The sequence below is a fragment of the Neomonachus schauinslandi genome, chromosome 13 (assembly GCF_002201575.2).
Source record: "Neomonachus schauinslandi chromosome 13, ASM220157v2, whole genome shotgun sequence".
In the NCBI taxonomy this organism is placed as follows: domain Eukaryota; kingdom Metazoa; phylum Chordata; class Mammalia; order Carnivora; family Phocidae; genus Neomonachus; species Neomonachus schauinslandi.
In genome coordinates, this window is record NC_058415.1 from 1,220,781 (window position 1) to 1,236,494 (window position 15,714).

General features: G+C 51.6%; 1 protein-coding gene across 1 annotated transcript in view; it reads left to right on the forward strand.

Annotated features, from left to right (window-relative positions):
* FAM120A (family with sequence similarity 120A) overlaps positions 1-15,714 on the forward strand; it is a gene marked incomplete at its 5' end in the record, with an annotated part of 91,425 nt that overhangs the window by 54,159 nt on the left and 21,552 nt on the right. The window contains 3 exons of the mRNA XM_044920737.1: positions 1,518-1,745; positions 4,095-4,269; positions 13,104-13,353. Of these exons, the coding sequence (XP_044776672.1) occupies positions 1,518-1,745; positions 4,095-4,269; positions 13,104-13,353 (653 nt within the window). The remainder of the gene's footprint in view (positions 1-1,517; positions 1,746-4,094; positions 4,270-13,103; positions 13,354-15,714) is intronic.

Sequence of the window (15,714 nt, forward strand, 5' to 3'; positions counted from 1 at the left end):
GTCCCAGATGTCAGTGCGGGGGAGGGGTCCCAGACATGGGGGAGAGGGGGTCCTGGACATCGGTGCGGGGGAGGGGGTCCCAGACGCACGGGGGAGGGGAAGGCGACAGCTCCTGTCTTCCACAGGCTGGGTGGGGCCTACTGGAAAGCCTCCTGTCTGCTGGTACACACTCTTGTCAGGACTTAGAGCCTTGCAGAGCCCTCATCTCCTGCAGGGTTTTGTGGGGATTGAATGAGGAATCACTTCAAATGTACACGTTAAAAATGAAAGTAAAGTTCATTCCGTTCCCCCTTTTATCTGCCTCTCCCTGTTACTAGTGATCCCTAGCAATAGCTTTCTGCTGCAGAACCACACCTGTCCCCACACGTGGTACCTTAGGATGTGCCCCATCTCTCGCTGGAAGAGGGCTTGTTTGTACACAAGGTGACACCATGTCGGAAATTCATGTAAGGCTCTGGAGTACTCTCGCTGTTGAAGGGTCATCCTGTGAATAAGCAACAGGAATGCTTTGTGGATGCCTGTTATTTGCAAAGCATCTTCCAAAATTTTCAGCTGCTTGTGTCTGTATTCTGTGAATAGAGAGTACAGAAAACACTTATGGATTATCCTTGAGTTTTTTTTAAGGCCAGTTTTGGTACTTCGTGTTTTAAAGGATAAAATTAAGCACTTAAGTACATACCACTGTAAAGAAGATGTTTTGTTTCAAAACAGAGAAATTCCTTAGATTGACACGAAATCAAGCAATAAGCAATTATTATTTCTAGCATTTATCATGAGAAAGAATAAAACCGTTTGTTATGCAAATAATAATTGATCTCAGTAAACACTTTGGACTTCGCTAAATTCATAAAGAGAAAGTGAAGGGTGTCCCTCTGCAGACTTCCCTTTCCCCAGCCCGCTTCCTGCAGCCTTCCATCCCTGAGCCCCACGTGGGGCCCACTCTTCCCTCTGCAGCTTGTGCACATTCTATGTTTTGGCGATTGGTTGTTACAGGATGGGTATTTTTCACTTAATGCTATTCTACGTTCATATTTCTGTGTCATTATGTAAGGATCTGACTCATCAGTTTTAATGGAATTAGCTTGTTTTTTGCTTTACTTTTTAGTAAGCAGCTCCCTGTGTATACTTAATTTGGGGCGTTATGATGACCAGAGAGAATACCTGGGTTTGGGTCTCTGTCTGTTCTCTGAACGCCAGCTGTGGTGGTGAGGAGTGGGTGTGAGCCGCGGTGCTGCGAGTTCCTGGGCAGTGACACAGTGTCTCTGAGCGTCCCCTCCCGTTTCCACACAGCGAGCAGGGGGGACACGGTGGCTACCCGGGGGTCAGCAAGCACAGAAGGCCACTCCCACCCTTAGGGGCCCCTGGGAATAGTGTGGCGGGGTCACCCACCCCCACCCAGTCTCGGGGGGCCACTGCCACTCCCTCTCTTTGGGGAGAGGTCCTCTGCACGAGACACACAGTGAAAGGAGTGGAAACCTGACCTGACCCGTTCTCCCCTGTCGCCCGTGGCTCTGCAGACGGAAGGCTCATCCACTGCCTCCTCGGGCAGCCAGCTTGCTGAAGGAAAGGGGAGCCAGATGGGCACTGTGCAGCCGATCCCGTGTCTCCTGTCCATGCCCACCCGCAACCACATGGACATCACCACACCGCCCTTGCCCCCGGTGGCGCCCGAGGTACTGAGAGTGGCGGAGCATCGGCACAAGAAGGGGCTGATGTACCCCTACATCTTCCACGTCCTGACAAAGGTATGGCTAGCCGCTTTCCATCTGACCAGGCACCTGAAACGGACTACATTTCCCCATTCCTAAACGTTGAGAGAAAAGGCAAAAATGCATACCTGTCAACGCACAAAGAGAAGAACGTGGGAAAGAGTTATTTTCTCCTTCGGTTTGATAGGAGATAGTTTTGAGATGTGTAATTAATGGCACATCATGTTATTTTTCTGACTTGTGATTTTATTTTCATTTCTAATTTTAAAATTTTCTGTACCATATTTATACCATAGTGTGAGGTTTAATTAGCTGTCACGTGCACTGTCTTCTCTGTCATCTGTCCTAGAGCACCCCTGTGGAGTGGCGGACAGTCCTCCGCATCCTCGGACTTGTTGAGTGCAGCTTATAGCCCTTCAGTAGAAAATCGAACACAGGACTGTGTGACATGCTAACAGTCAGAAAATGTGATTTTGTGTTTATACAGTATCAGGATTTCACTTTATTAGTGTCTTACCAAACATATGCTTCAATAGATATCCAGTGTGGCATCGTTTTTGAATCTTGGTGTCTCGAATGGATCTATGTGTCCATTTAAATTTTCTCAGTGACTTGTAGTTTTTCTGTTGATGTTTATGGCCCTAGACCCACGATTTAACATGTAACCTCGGTGACCAGATTTCTCATGTGGATGGGTTTATTGCCATCATGTATTTTTAACATGTTTTCATCAGTGTCTGTACCCCCACAGATAATCAGACATTTTTCTCCCTGTTTTCTGCAATCCATCTGTGGTTTGTAAGGTGGGGTCAGTAAGTGCACAAGCCCCCCTGCCCCACACCACCCCAAGCCGGACTGCGACCGTTAGCTGGCTGACCCGAGCATCGCTCCCTCGGTGTCAGTCCAAGGGCACCCAGAGTTTTATGTTTAAACCGCAGTCGCCTCCAGGTGTCATGCACTCTGTGATACGGGTCTGCACGTATGGTATCACTTTTCAGATTACGGTTGTGAGGTAAACATTTTATTTTTCAGGGGCAACGCATGTTGTAAGGGTAAGTGGAAAGTTCCTCTCGCGGGAGAAGGATTTCCCGAGTTTAAAGGGACCTAGGTTTGGGGGAGATTGCGCCCTTTCCCTGTGGGGTTGTGTGGGCTGTGAGGTCCTGGACCCCTGCGCTTCTGCCCTGCCGCTGTGGTCTACTCGGGGGCAGGCTGAGCGACAGACGGCCTGTCCTCTTCCACCACTCCCTCATCTCAAGGGCAAATATTGATAAAGTGACTGTGGTTGAGAAAAGTAAATGATTATCTCTTCAGATTTTAAAATGCCACCTACCATTTTTCTGTATGTCAGGGCAGGCTTAGCGTGTCAGGCATGCTGTTTGCTGTGAGCTACGTGGCTCTGGTATTAAATTGTCAGGCCGACGTGTCTTCAGTGAGGCGAGAGTTTCACACTCACGCAGGCAGCCGGCTGAGCCAGGGACCCGGAGAGAGTGCCCACCGCACTCTCTCTCACATAAATCTATGTGAAGAAAGAGCAAAGGTCAGGGAATTACTGAAAGAGTAGGTAGTGATAAATTTAACAGACATTGAAGGTCATATGTATACTCTTATGTCATGAACATTCCTAAATAAAGTTCCTGCAAAATCTCTTGAGATGTACCTTGATGCCATAGAATGTCGGAGACGGGGCCACAGAGGTCTTGCCACCACCTCAGGTGTGGATGCCCAGCCCCTTGTCTCGTGCCGTGTTGGCCGCGGGATGTGAGCAGAGTGGGCCTTCCTTCGAGGGCTGCCCCAGCAGCTGTGCATGCCCCTCATTCAGGAGGCACGTCTCCCAGTCCTGGCACATGCTGAAATCGTGCAGAATGAGGGACGCTGCAGGGCGTGCTCTTTGGGAGACCATGTACGCTCATGCTAACGTTTTACGGAGGAGCTTGGTAAAGACAATTTGACCGTTTTATTTTCAGGATACTCATTTCTTGGATTTCACATAGGTCATTAAAAATTATGAATTTCATTACATATGACCATCTTGACTCATAAGTAAAACTTGCAAGTTCTCAGCATTTTCTATTCTATTTGTTGTCTGCTCTTATCTGTCCAGATTGTTTCAAAGATTTCGGGGTCGTCTGTGTGGTTTCCTTATGCTCTTGGTTCCAGGTTAAAGATGAAACCATGTAGATTTTATTTTGACTCTTTGAGCATATGTTTTGACAACCCACTAAATGAACTCTCCCTAACACCCCACTGCACGCAAGTGGTTAAGCAATTGATTTGGAATAGAATTGCAATGTTGTTAACTGGAGATAATGCAGTGTATTTCTGTGAGTTTGTTGTAAATTCAACATGAAAAATGTGCAATATTATTCTGCTTTCTTCCATGCAAAGGGTGAAATCAAAATTGCTGTTTCTATTGAAGATGAAGCCAGCAAAGACCTGCCTCCCGCCGCCCTGCTCTATAGGCCAGTTCGCCAGTATGTTTACGGAGTGCTGTTTAGCTTGGCAGAAAGCAGAAAGAAAACTGAGAGACTTGCTTTTAGAAAGAACAGACTTCCACCAGAATGTATGTACTGTGAAATCCATTGTTTGTTTTCCTCAGTACCTCGTAACCTCTTGTGCATTTTCCAAAGCCTCAGAGGATCGTGACTGAGTCTGCCCCGAGTGTCCCCACGCAAGACGGTGGGCTTCACAGGGTCCTTAGGACAGGAGGACCAGCCCCGGGCTGTTTTCCTCAGTAACGTTCCAGTCATGCTGTGTATTTGGTAAAACATGTGCACCTTAAACTGGATGTTGATCTGGAAACAGTCCGGACGGGCACCCTCTCCTGTGGCAAGCGCGTCCCAGGCAGGGCGACAGCGGCGTGTGCTCCGGTATCCGCAAGCGCGTCTGCGCACAGGGTCCGTGTTCCTGGGGAGGCCCTCACTCCGTGTGGCTGCTTCTGTGTGGGTGTTGTGTGCCTGTGCACAGCCCGCAGCAGACAGGGAGGGCCCTGGTCACTGTCCCCCTCGAGGACTCCAGCTGATCGACCCTGGGGTGGAGGGGCAGTGGAAAGACGGAAGGTGCTGTTTGACAGGTTGGCAAAAGCTGAGGTCAGAGCATGCATTTTCCATCTTCCAATGGGGCAGCGTAATATTTGGGGAGAACCGTGTCTATTTTAGGTTATTTTATTTACTAACGTAGGAGATGTTAAAAGTCACTGTATATTTATTAGGAAATACAGAAAAGTTTCCCAAAACATACCGTCTGAAATAAGAATATCCTGAACCGTGGACATTGTAGATGACCAGAGCATCCCCTCAACTAGACTGTTTAGGGACAGATCCCCTGTGTGTGCAGCGGGTCAGAGCAGGCCTGGCGGCATGCCGCAGGTGAGCTGTGCTCAGGGACGCACGTGACGGTCTTACCTTTGGACTCTGAACTGGAGAGATTCTAGCAATTCTAAAAGCTCGTTCCATAGGTTCTGACGTTTTCTGTTTCTGATTACTATGCTGCAGTGTGGTTCAGTAAGCCTTAAAATGAAGCGCCTCCATGCCCTGACTGGAGGGTGGCCACTGAGCTCTGTAGCCGCCTATAGCTGATGCGTCTGCCTCCTCGACTGGGGCTGGAGGCCCCACGGGAAATACTGAGTGTTGTCAGTGGACTCTGCCGCGCCGGGACGGCCCTGGTGGACACATCCTCTTTCTCGCTTCGCACAGGGTTGGCCAGTGTTCTGCACTGGACGAGGGTTGCTCGCTTCGCACAGGGTTGGCCAGTGTTCTGCCCAGGCCCTGCAGCTGCGACCTCCCTTCCAGGGCCGTGGCCCCTTGCTTCTGCCTTGGCCTAGACTGCCAGGCGCTGCAGAGTGCTAGGCAGCCCCACTCCCTGCTGTGCCCTCGGCTCCAGAGCACAAGTCTGGCTTTCGTGGTGAAAGCTGTTCTCTTCCTCATTTGGTTATGTTCCAGAAACGGTTCTCTGTATTTAGCACACTCCTGGGAGTTTTCCAGGATGGGTCCCCTCTGCAGTGCCCACAGCTTTGTAGAGCAGTCCAGGTGGGCTGGCTGCTGTGCTCTGTGTGCACTCAGCGGTGGCCAGGTGCGCTCTTCCCATCTTGGGAGTTCTGTGTCACAGGTGAGCTGCGGGTGCCAGGGACAGCAGGAAGTCAGGGGGTCCCTGCCCTGCTGCAGGTGTGCGGTGCGGCCCTATGCCGTGCAGCATGCTCACCCCCTCGTTGCTTGCTCCGCACCTGGGCGGTGCAGGTGTCCGACTGGGCCCTGAGCAGGCAGTGGGGGATGCCAGAGGCACGGGATGGTGCTCGCTGCACAGACCAGCACCCTCTGGTCATAAGCAAGAGAGCAGTGCACTGTGGTGCAGGGCTGGGCGTGCACGCACACCACGCTGTTGGGGCTTGGCACTTGTGGGGAGAGGACGGGTGGGGGGTGTAGGGACAGGACAGTGAAGAAGGGAGGAGTGGTACAGGCGAGCTCTGTGAGCTCTAAAGCTCTTGTGCATGGGGGCGTGTGGACTGGCTGAGTTTCTTTTATATGTATGTTTTTTTTTTTAAGATTTTTAAATTTATTTTGAAAGAGAGAGATCTGGGGAGGGGGGGCAGAGGGAGAGGGAGAATCTTGAGCAGACTCCGCACCAAGCATGGAGCCCGACGCAGGTCTCCATCTCACGACCCTGAGATCATGAACTGAGCCGAAACCAAGAGTCAGACACCTAACTGAATGCGCCTCCCAGGTGCCCCCCGGCTGAGTTTCTGGGGGAGGTTGGTGCTGAGCGCATTGTAGTTTTTCTGCTCAGGCGACGAAAGAAAGTGGGTTCTCACTTCTCTGTCAGTCACGGGGAAACCACTGAAGGGTGAGGAAGGGTGGGACATTTCTGTTCAGGAGGGTGGGCTGGGTAGGGACAGGCGGCTGAACGGAGGCAATGGGAAAGGAGCTGTGAACCAGCCCTGGGACGTCAGTGGCACCTAGAAAAGTGTGATTCACGTGGGTTACAGGTAACGGTGAACCTCTAGGTGCAAAGATGTGTCCATTTGGCCTCTGAGTTTACAGGTTAAGGGACCGTTGTTAGCTCTGTAATGAGTGGCTTTAGAACCCAGGTCTCTCTGGTCTTTTTGGGGACCTGATACACTTGAATTTGTTTCATGCATTGGTTGTCTTAATGAGGGGAAAACAGCCTTAGAAAAGGTTCTTAGGTCAGTAATGCATGCTCTTTATTTGCTGATGATCATGCTAACTGGAGCACCAGCTCTCCACAGGGAAGAGTTTTGTCCTTAGGAGCTTTTGTGAGCCTTGAGCCTCAACGCTGGCAGCTTACTCAGAGCAAACCTTGTGTGAGAGAGGAACGTGGTGACCTTCAGCTCTCGTTACAGTGCATTACGATTGTTCCCTGAGGACTGCTCCCTAAAGCCCGCTCTTAGATCCCAGCTGACTCAACGCAGATGTGGTGATGCCCCTGCCGTGGGTTTCCCGCCTGAAACCTGTCATAAGTGATTGCGCATTTTGGTGTTCTTAGGGAGGAAGCCCTTGGGGCTGTGGATGAGGTGAGGTTGTTGTTGCTGCTCAGGAGTTCCCGGTTGATTAGGTTTGAAAGTTGAGTCTCTTGAAACCATGATATACCCGTGGCCACTCTTAGACCATCTGTGGATGAAATGAAGTCAGTGGTACTTTGCAGGAGATTCATAAAGCACTGACCGTGCACCATGAGGTCTTTGGGGCAGGTTTGTTTCTCAGCTGCCTGCTGGCCCCGCCGTCCACTCCGTGGGTCCCAGGTGAGCCCGCCGTCTGTAGCAGGTAAGGAGGCTCCGGGTCCAGCATGGTGTCAGCGTGATGTTGGTTCGACGTGCTCGCCGTGACAGCTGGGGGCTCCCCAGGAGGGCTTTGTTGTCAGAGAGAACCAGTCAGAGGACACGTGAAGTCTAAAGGGTTGTTTAAAAGTATTGAACTCTCACGACATTTAAGACCTGTATCCATTTGGAAATGCAGTCTCTCTCTCTCTCTCTTTTTTAAGTAGGCTCCATGCCCAGCATGGAGCTCATTGCCGGGCCTGAACTCATGACCCTGAGATCAAGACCTGAGCCAAGATCAAGAGTCAGACACTTAACTGACTGAGCCACCCAGGCACCCTGGAAATGCGGTCTCTTGATCAAGACACAGGATAAAGCGTTTCATAATCTGTAACAAGTGCTCTAGTGCTCATGTGATTTTAGCAAGTTTCATTTTTAAAGTCATATGGTTAAAGCGGGATATCCACCCTCAGATCCTTAAAAACTCTGGCCTGTGAAAGTCATACTGAATTACATGCTGGCAGTTTATTTTCTGTGTGTCCATCCCTGGGTTCCATTGTTTGCTGTTAGGAAATTCATCAGAAGCTTATTTATTACGACAGTTAGCTGCTCAAAGTCACCGGCGGGGGGGGCTCCAGGCCCCTCCAGTGGGCCACGTGGAAGACCGCAGACCTGGCACAAGCAATTTGCCCCATGTTCTGGATGGGGACAGTGGCAGTTGCTGGGATCTGCCTTTATGGCTGCTGGCTCTTGGGTGGGGCCTGGGGACAGTTGTCCGGCTGGAGGCTTGGAGCATGAAGCTCCTGCCCTGCTGGTGGCCCCAGGCTTGCTGCCCCCCTGGGGGTGCCCCTCAGCTGTCCCTCACCCCACCAGGGCAGTCAGGAGGGGCAGGAAGAAAGGGGGTCTGGTTCTAAAAAGACTGCAGGGTAACAAGACTCCTGGCCACGGTGGAAGAGGTAAAAATCCAGGAAGTAAAGCCCAGTGATGGGCACATTTTCAAATTACTGTCCCCTTAGAAAAACTAGCCTCAGGACTCCCCAGGACCTCAAAATTAAGTAAGAGAAACAGGCTTCTAGAAAGTGAAGGGACATAAGGTACAGACACAGGAGGTGAAAGTCTCCACTTTCTAAATAGGAAAAGCCAAAGGGAACCTGGATTTCTTCGTGGTGCAGTTTGCTTTTGCTTTAGAAATTTTGTTTGTGCCAAGTAATTGGTTCTGCTGATTAAAAAGAAGTAAAATTAAATTGGTTCACTGTGGATTATATTATAGAACAGAATAATATGACCAATATTAGTGCATTGTTTTAATATGTGTGAAATTTGGTTATCATACACATTTCCCCTGTGATTTTGTGAAGCTGTTTATATTTATCTGAGTTTCCTTACTCTACAAAGCTTTCCAGGAGTAGCATTAGCAACTGCCTTTTCCTCAGCGACCTGTGAGCAGCTGAGCCCGAGGGGCAGCTGCATGGGCAGGCGGCTCCATGTGGCAGGTCGTGGCCCTCCTTCGGAGCCGTGTTTGTCCCGGGTCCCTGCCCTCCTGGGTCTGACACACCGGGAGCGGCGTGCGCAGGGGCAGGAGGCCGGTGTGGTCGCGGGCATAGTCGCGGGCGTGTCGGGAGCACTGTGCTCTGCGGCCTGGGGGGCCTCGCACCGATTGCTAGAGGGCGCCCACACACGTGTTGGCACCAGGGAGCGGGCAGCCAGCTGGGCCGCACCCCTCACGTGTCCACTCCTGTGAGGAGGCAGGTACAGCTGCCATTTGCCCAGTTTTCTGTTTCTGCATAGATGCAGAAGAACCAGGTTTTGTTTTTACTTACTTGTGTGGTTTAGTTGTTTTTCTGCACCGTGAGGCTCAGCAGGCGCGGCAGTCCTCCTCCTTACGTGCGCGCACACGCCTGCCCGCAGGCCGCAGGCCCAGTTGGCCGGGGTCGTGGGACTGGCTTGTCCCCCTCTCCTCCCTCAGCCATGCACCCTCGGCCGTGGCAGGCGTGGCTAGTGCTCGCGGTGGCCGGCTCTGGGCGTAGGCATTCTTCATCACGCGGTTCTGTCGGCAGCCACCGCCGGCTGGTTGGAGTTGGCTCACGAAATGAAACATTTTCATTATTCCTGGCCTGGGACGGCGTCAGAACAGATTTGCAAGGCAGCTGGCTGCCCTGGGTTTCCGTGCGGCCGTGCCTGCCGTCCGAGGGAGCTGCTGGGTTCTCGCCAGCAGCTCGGGTGTAACAGTGTAGTAGGTCCCAGACTGTACTTTGAAGAGGTACTTCCCGTAAAGAAGGTGCGTTGCAAACGTAGCCTCTGGCAGTACAGAAAACCAGCACCCGGAGTTGTTTTTGCCGATGTAAATGTCGCTTGAGCGTGAGGGAAGGAAGACAGTCTCCCGTTCAGTGTTTTCAGTTCTGCCTGAAAGGGTGAGTTTTTCTCTCGGTGGAAAAGCTGAGGTGAGTGTTCGCTGATGGCGTCACGGCAGGGTTTCTGGGCATGAGAGCGTGTCTTCTACAACATGGGGTCGTCACGGCCGTGCTTATCTATCACAGTGCTGTTGTCTGAGTGCCAGACGCGTGTGCCCAGGGGGCCCGTAATACCCCGGCTCCCCCATGTGTGATCCCCACGTAACCAGGGCTTTTTGCAAACACAGGAGCCCAGAGGTTGTGCTGTTATAGCTCCTCTCTTTCTGATTGTCCCTGCGAGTGGAGTCACAGAGCCTGAGCCCTCTGTCCCGGGCGGGTGCGTGGATGGGGACATGCACACAGGGACGGCTGCCGTCACCTGGAAACTGCCGTCCCTGGGATCCTTTATCAGCACGAGGCTGTAATGAGTTAACTGTGGTCAACCTCACACAAGGTAGCCTGTAGCCACATAACAGGCAGGAGGTGCCTGTGTTTCCTTCTCAAGGTTGCCTTAGGGTGAGTCCTCGGCCCCTTTCTGTGGTACCTGGTCCCAGGGCTGGGCCTCAGGGTTTGAGGACACCCTGGGTCTCGCGTGGCACGTGGCGGTTGGCCCCTGAGCCTCCCCTGCCTCCCCAGCTCCCCGCCCCCGCCTGGTACATAGAAGGTGCTCAATAAATACCTATGAGGTGATTGGCCACAGGCTCCACCACTGTTAAGTGATGGTAAGTGAGAAGACTTCCAGAAGCAGACACACACACGTTAAAGGTAAAGCAAGTCAGGAGCAGCTTTGCTCTCGGGACAAAGTTTTGTGTTCCTTCCCTTGTATTTCCTAAATTAGATTCCAGCTGTTCATGAGTAGTGCAGTTAGGCAATAAAAATACTTAGAACGACAAGAGGAAGTGACTACACAGGACCCCTCTTTCACAGGGAGCACAGCCCTGCCCCCCCTCGCTCCTGGTGGGTGCAGAGCGTGTCCCCTGCAGCATCTGCAGGCAGTCCCCGGCGGCCTCTGCCAGCTGGAAGATGTGTGCACAGCTGTCTGGGGAGCCCCGGGGGGAGTGGGGACAGGCGGGCGTGAGGGGCTGCCTCCATGCCCCCCACCCCCCCCTTCCATGTGGGGCCTGGACCTCGAGAACAAGAGGGTGCTGCCCAAACCTGTTTCTAGATGAAAGCAGGACACAATAAAGTAGAATGACCGTGGCAGGTGTTAGCAGTGGGGACAGAGGTGCAGATGGACTTAGTGGGGACGCCTCCCAGAGAGGGCTCAGATCAGACACCTGGCACGGGGCAGCTGCCTCGCGTGAGCGTGCGTGCGCGTGTGGTGGGGAGAAAGTGAAAGAACCTAGATTAGCGAATCCTACAGAGATAAAATCTAACCAGTGTGCCTTTAAACCTTTGCCACCAAAATGAATATGTTTCAAAATAGATTTGTGCGTTTTTGCTTTTTTTGGCAGGGAAATGAACATTGTGGATTAACCAGTAGACACACAGCAGCCTGCTGGTTAAGGGCTTGTTTTGTGACCAACCTTGTCCTGTTTATCTGGGGCTGATGACTGCCAGCCCCTGATACTAGTGGGGCTGAGGGGGCCTTGTGGTGGTGACGGCTGCCGGGGTGCAGGCCGCGTGTGCCGAGGCCTGGCAGGTGTGGGGCTAGATTGTGAGTCCAAGGACAGGGACTGCGTGGGTGCGTGTCTGACGTCTCAAAATACGGATGAATACAAAGATGCATGTATTTATGTATACATGTGTATCTGTTTGCGCTTAAAGGACTTTAAGTATTTTACACATTCTAGATTTTTCTTTAGTGTTTAAATGTTAAGATACTCAAATGTGAATGAAAGGGATTTTCCCAGTGACAAAACAGTAACTTTTTTGTGAGAAGACAATTTTGGGGAGCTGTCTTGACCGGCACCCTGCTCCAGCAGCCTGCTCTGGGGGTGGGAGTCGCAGGGTTCCGCAGCAGCGCACCTTTCCCTGCCTTGTCTGGGGCTGGGTGTGCGGAGATGGCTGTCCTGTTGCTCATGCCCTGTGTGTCCAGGTGTCTGGCTGCCTACATTCTCCAGGACCCTGTGCAGACAAGACCGGTGGAGCTGCAGGTGGCCCATCGCTCATTCCACCAGAGTTTGGGCCTTCAGTCTCCCGTCTGCATTGGGCGGTACTTTCGGGAAAGTGAGCCCACCTGGGATGCTCTTGTTTGGGTAGAAGGGCCTTGTGGAAGAGGACAGTGGAGTGCCAGTGCCATCTGGTTCTGGGTGGGTCACGCTGGCTGCTTCTTGGTTCCCACTTCTGCTCCAGCAGTCATGAGCCCAAGTGAGCTTTCATTGCCCGGGAAACGCACACCCAAAGCCCAGCATCGGCCTGTCCCCTCAGTGCAGCGAGGGGACACTGGACGCGGTCCCTGTGGTGTGCCATGTCTTCACCGTGACTCCCCTGTCACACTTTTCTCTTATTGGATTTAAATGTATGTGGGAAGAGGTGCTTGTTTTGTTTGTGCTTTAAGAATTAATGGACTCGAATAGTGGTAAGACAACTATGGGGAAGAGGCCACTGTTTCGTATTAGATCAGCTTAGACCTTCTTGCCTTTTTGGAGGCGAAATGGGGAATTTTATTATGCTTTGTCTTCAGTCTTCCTGAATAGAATTACCATGTGCTGACATCACCTGGGATTTCAAGACACTGAATCTTGCCTCAGTTTGCCGCCTTACTGGGCTTTTAGGGTCTCACTGCAGGGCACTTATTCTTACTAATCTTTAAAAACACAGTTTAAAAGGGGACCTCCCAGTGAAGTGGCACCAAGTGCGGATTGTTTTCTCAAATCTGATAGTGAAAGTGTCTATGTAGAAAAAGATTAGCTGTCTAAATTGGATTTCCGTGATAATCATATACGTCTGTAAATTTTACCAGTTGTTAATATTAAAACGTAACAGACTTAATAAATTTTTTCCAACATCCTTGATTTGTACATCTTAGTTGTATGGGGAAATCAAGTCATGATTTGATTGAGGAGAAATTTACCAGTGGCCTGAATGGAAATCTGATTGAGCCACAAGAAAGTGCGTAGGGGACAGAACGTTCTAGACCCGAGGACTGGTGGCCGGTGGCTTGCTGATGAGAGAATGCATTGACGTGTGAGCGGTGGCATCTGCAGACTGTAATTGTTGGAGGGTTGGATATGTTTCGGCTCCCAGTGGCTGAGCTGGGCGTAAATGGTTCTCCTCTGCTCTTCCCTCCTCCAGTTCCGCCTGTGATCATTAAAGAGTGGGCAGCTTACAAGGGGAAATCTCCGCAGACGCCAGAGCTGGTGGAAGCGCTTGCCTTCAGGGAGTGGACCTGCCCCAACTTGAAGCGGCTGTGGCTGGGGAAGGCGGTGGAAGACAAGAACCGCAGGATGAGGGCCTTCCTGGCCTGTATGAGGTCAGACACGCCCGCCATGCTCAACCCGGCCAGCGTGCCCACCCACCTCACGGTGCTGTGCTGCGTCCTACGGTAGGCGGGCCGGCGCCCCAGACGCCGTGCGTGTGAATGCGGAGCAGTCCCCATCCCGTGTTCGCATGATGGAGATGCAGTGTGCGTCGGAACTGATCCTGTGTGGCTTGTTGATGGGATGGCTGTGTGTGTGTACTGCATGTAAACATCATACTGATTTTAAACAGAATTTCTCCCTTAAACGTTAGAGATGTTGAAGGCTGTGCGTGTTATGTGTCGTTTGGAGTTCTGAAGGGCAGAGGTAGCTCTTTTAATCATGTGTAGATCGGTACGGACTTGTGGTTATCTGTTTTATTCCTAGGGTCATAACCTGATGTATCCTTGTTTATTTGGTTGCTCAGATTGTTCCAGCTCAGGCCTCGGGGCTCATTCAGTGGGCTCTTGTGTCCTCTGTGCCCCCAGCACATTCTTGCTTTCTGGTACCACAAGATGCCTGCTTCGCTCTGGACCCTGCCTTCTCCAGGGGTCTGGCTCCTGCCCCTTGGAGAGGGATCGAAAACCCGGATCTGGGCCTGCATGTTGGCATGCCCTCAGCCAGCAGGTCCCGGATGCCTGTGTGGACACTGTTGGTGTTGGGAGTTAGTTCGTGCTGGCATGCATAGCTGAACTAGGTTCATTAGTTTTTTGAGGGGTTTTTTTGAACCAATTTCCAACTTAGGAAAAAGTTGCAAGTACAGTACGAAGAGCTTTTTTTGTTTTAAGAGTTTAATTTTTTTGATTGAAGTATAATTAATGTACATTATATTAGTTTCAGGCGTACAACGTATTGACTCAACAGTCGTGTGCATTATCAGTGCTCACCACACACACAGACTCCTAATACGGAGAAGAAACTGGTGGTTGCAGAGCAGGAGGTGATGGGGGTGGGCAAAATAGAGCCTTTTTTTAACCCACATACTGGAGTGTGGTTTTCGAACAAACAAGGGCATTTTCTGATATAAGCACAATGTAGTCATCAGGATCAACATCATGCCTATTTCTGTCTAACTTCAGGGTCCGTTTAAGAGCCTCTGTTTGTGTTTGGAGGTAAAGTCCTGTTGGTTTTTCCGCCAAACCCTGGAAGGTGCAGCGGCCCCTCAGTTGCTGTGGTCTTGCAGGGGCTGTGTGCCTGCACCCTGACCGTGAGGCGGGGCAGGTGTCCACAGGCTTCTCCAGTGGGGCCGCTGTGTCCCCTGTGTAGCTAGAACACGTTCCGTGGGAGGCTGTTTGTGTAAGCACTCCATTCCTCCTCAGACCTCCGTGGACTCACAGCTTCTGCCTTCTTCAGGGGCCCCTAGGCCACTCCTGCCTTCACGAAATCTGGTGCTTCGTTGTCACTGGCTGGGGCCGTGTCAGGCTGGCCTGTGTGTTCTCCTGATGGGTCTCCATCATCCCAGGAGCACCACCCTTCTCTTTCTCCAGGCAGCCCTGCTTCCTAGGGGTGGAGACGGCCTCCCAGGCCCTCCCAGGGTGTTTCTGGTAAGCAGGTGCCGCATGCCTTTGGACCCTTCCCACGGGGCGGCCTCTGAGCCTGGCATCAGAACCTGGGGGTCCAGCCCTGTGTGTCCCTCCTCCCTGGCCCCTGACTCCCCTGTTTCTCACCCTGGGCTGAGGACGGGACAGAGCTTTAGTCGAGTGTTCATTTCCTGACGTTTCTTAAATTCATCACAGGCTTTAAGGTCAGTGACTCATGTAGAAGCCTCTCCTTCTCTAAACTGGGGTTGGCACAAGCGTATTGAGGATTGGTTCGTGGGAGAGACTAGATCTTTGTTTCCAGTCTTCTGTTTTCCTCAAATGGAAAATTCATTTATGGACCTGTTTTTATCAGTAAATATATATGGAGCCAAACATTAGAGATGAAGATTTTCGATGCTCTAAGATCAAATTAGCAAGAACAAATTTAGTTGATTGTATTTCTCTCTTCCAAGTTTGAATTGGTGTGTGGCCTTTACCCCAGTGGACAGCTGACCGTCCCATCAACCTGGAGAGAGGATGCCACCTGCCGCACCCAAGGCTGCCCTCCTCTCCTGGTCTCTGTCCTTGTCCTCGTGGCCACTCCTTGGCCATCACCCCAGGCCTTTGTAAAGTCTTCCAGATTTCAGGATTGTCCTGGTCCCCATTTTTAAGACAATCTTTATGGTTGTTTATAGAAAATATACTCATTTTAGAACTTGGGACGATTAGTAAATGTGACTGGCCATGTCACAAGAGGCTCTAGCACTCTGGTGGGAGGCAGGTGCCTTGCTTGGCTGTGGAGATGGGCAGACACCTGGGGTTTCTTGCGTGGAGAGCCTCTCACGGTTTCAGGTCCTGTAGAGGTAGAGCTGGTTGAGGAGACGAAGTCAGGAAGAGGTGAGAGACTGCGGTTCACAGGACAAGTCC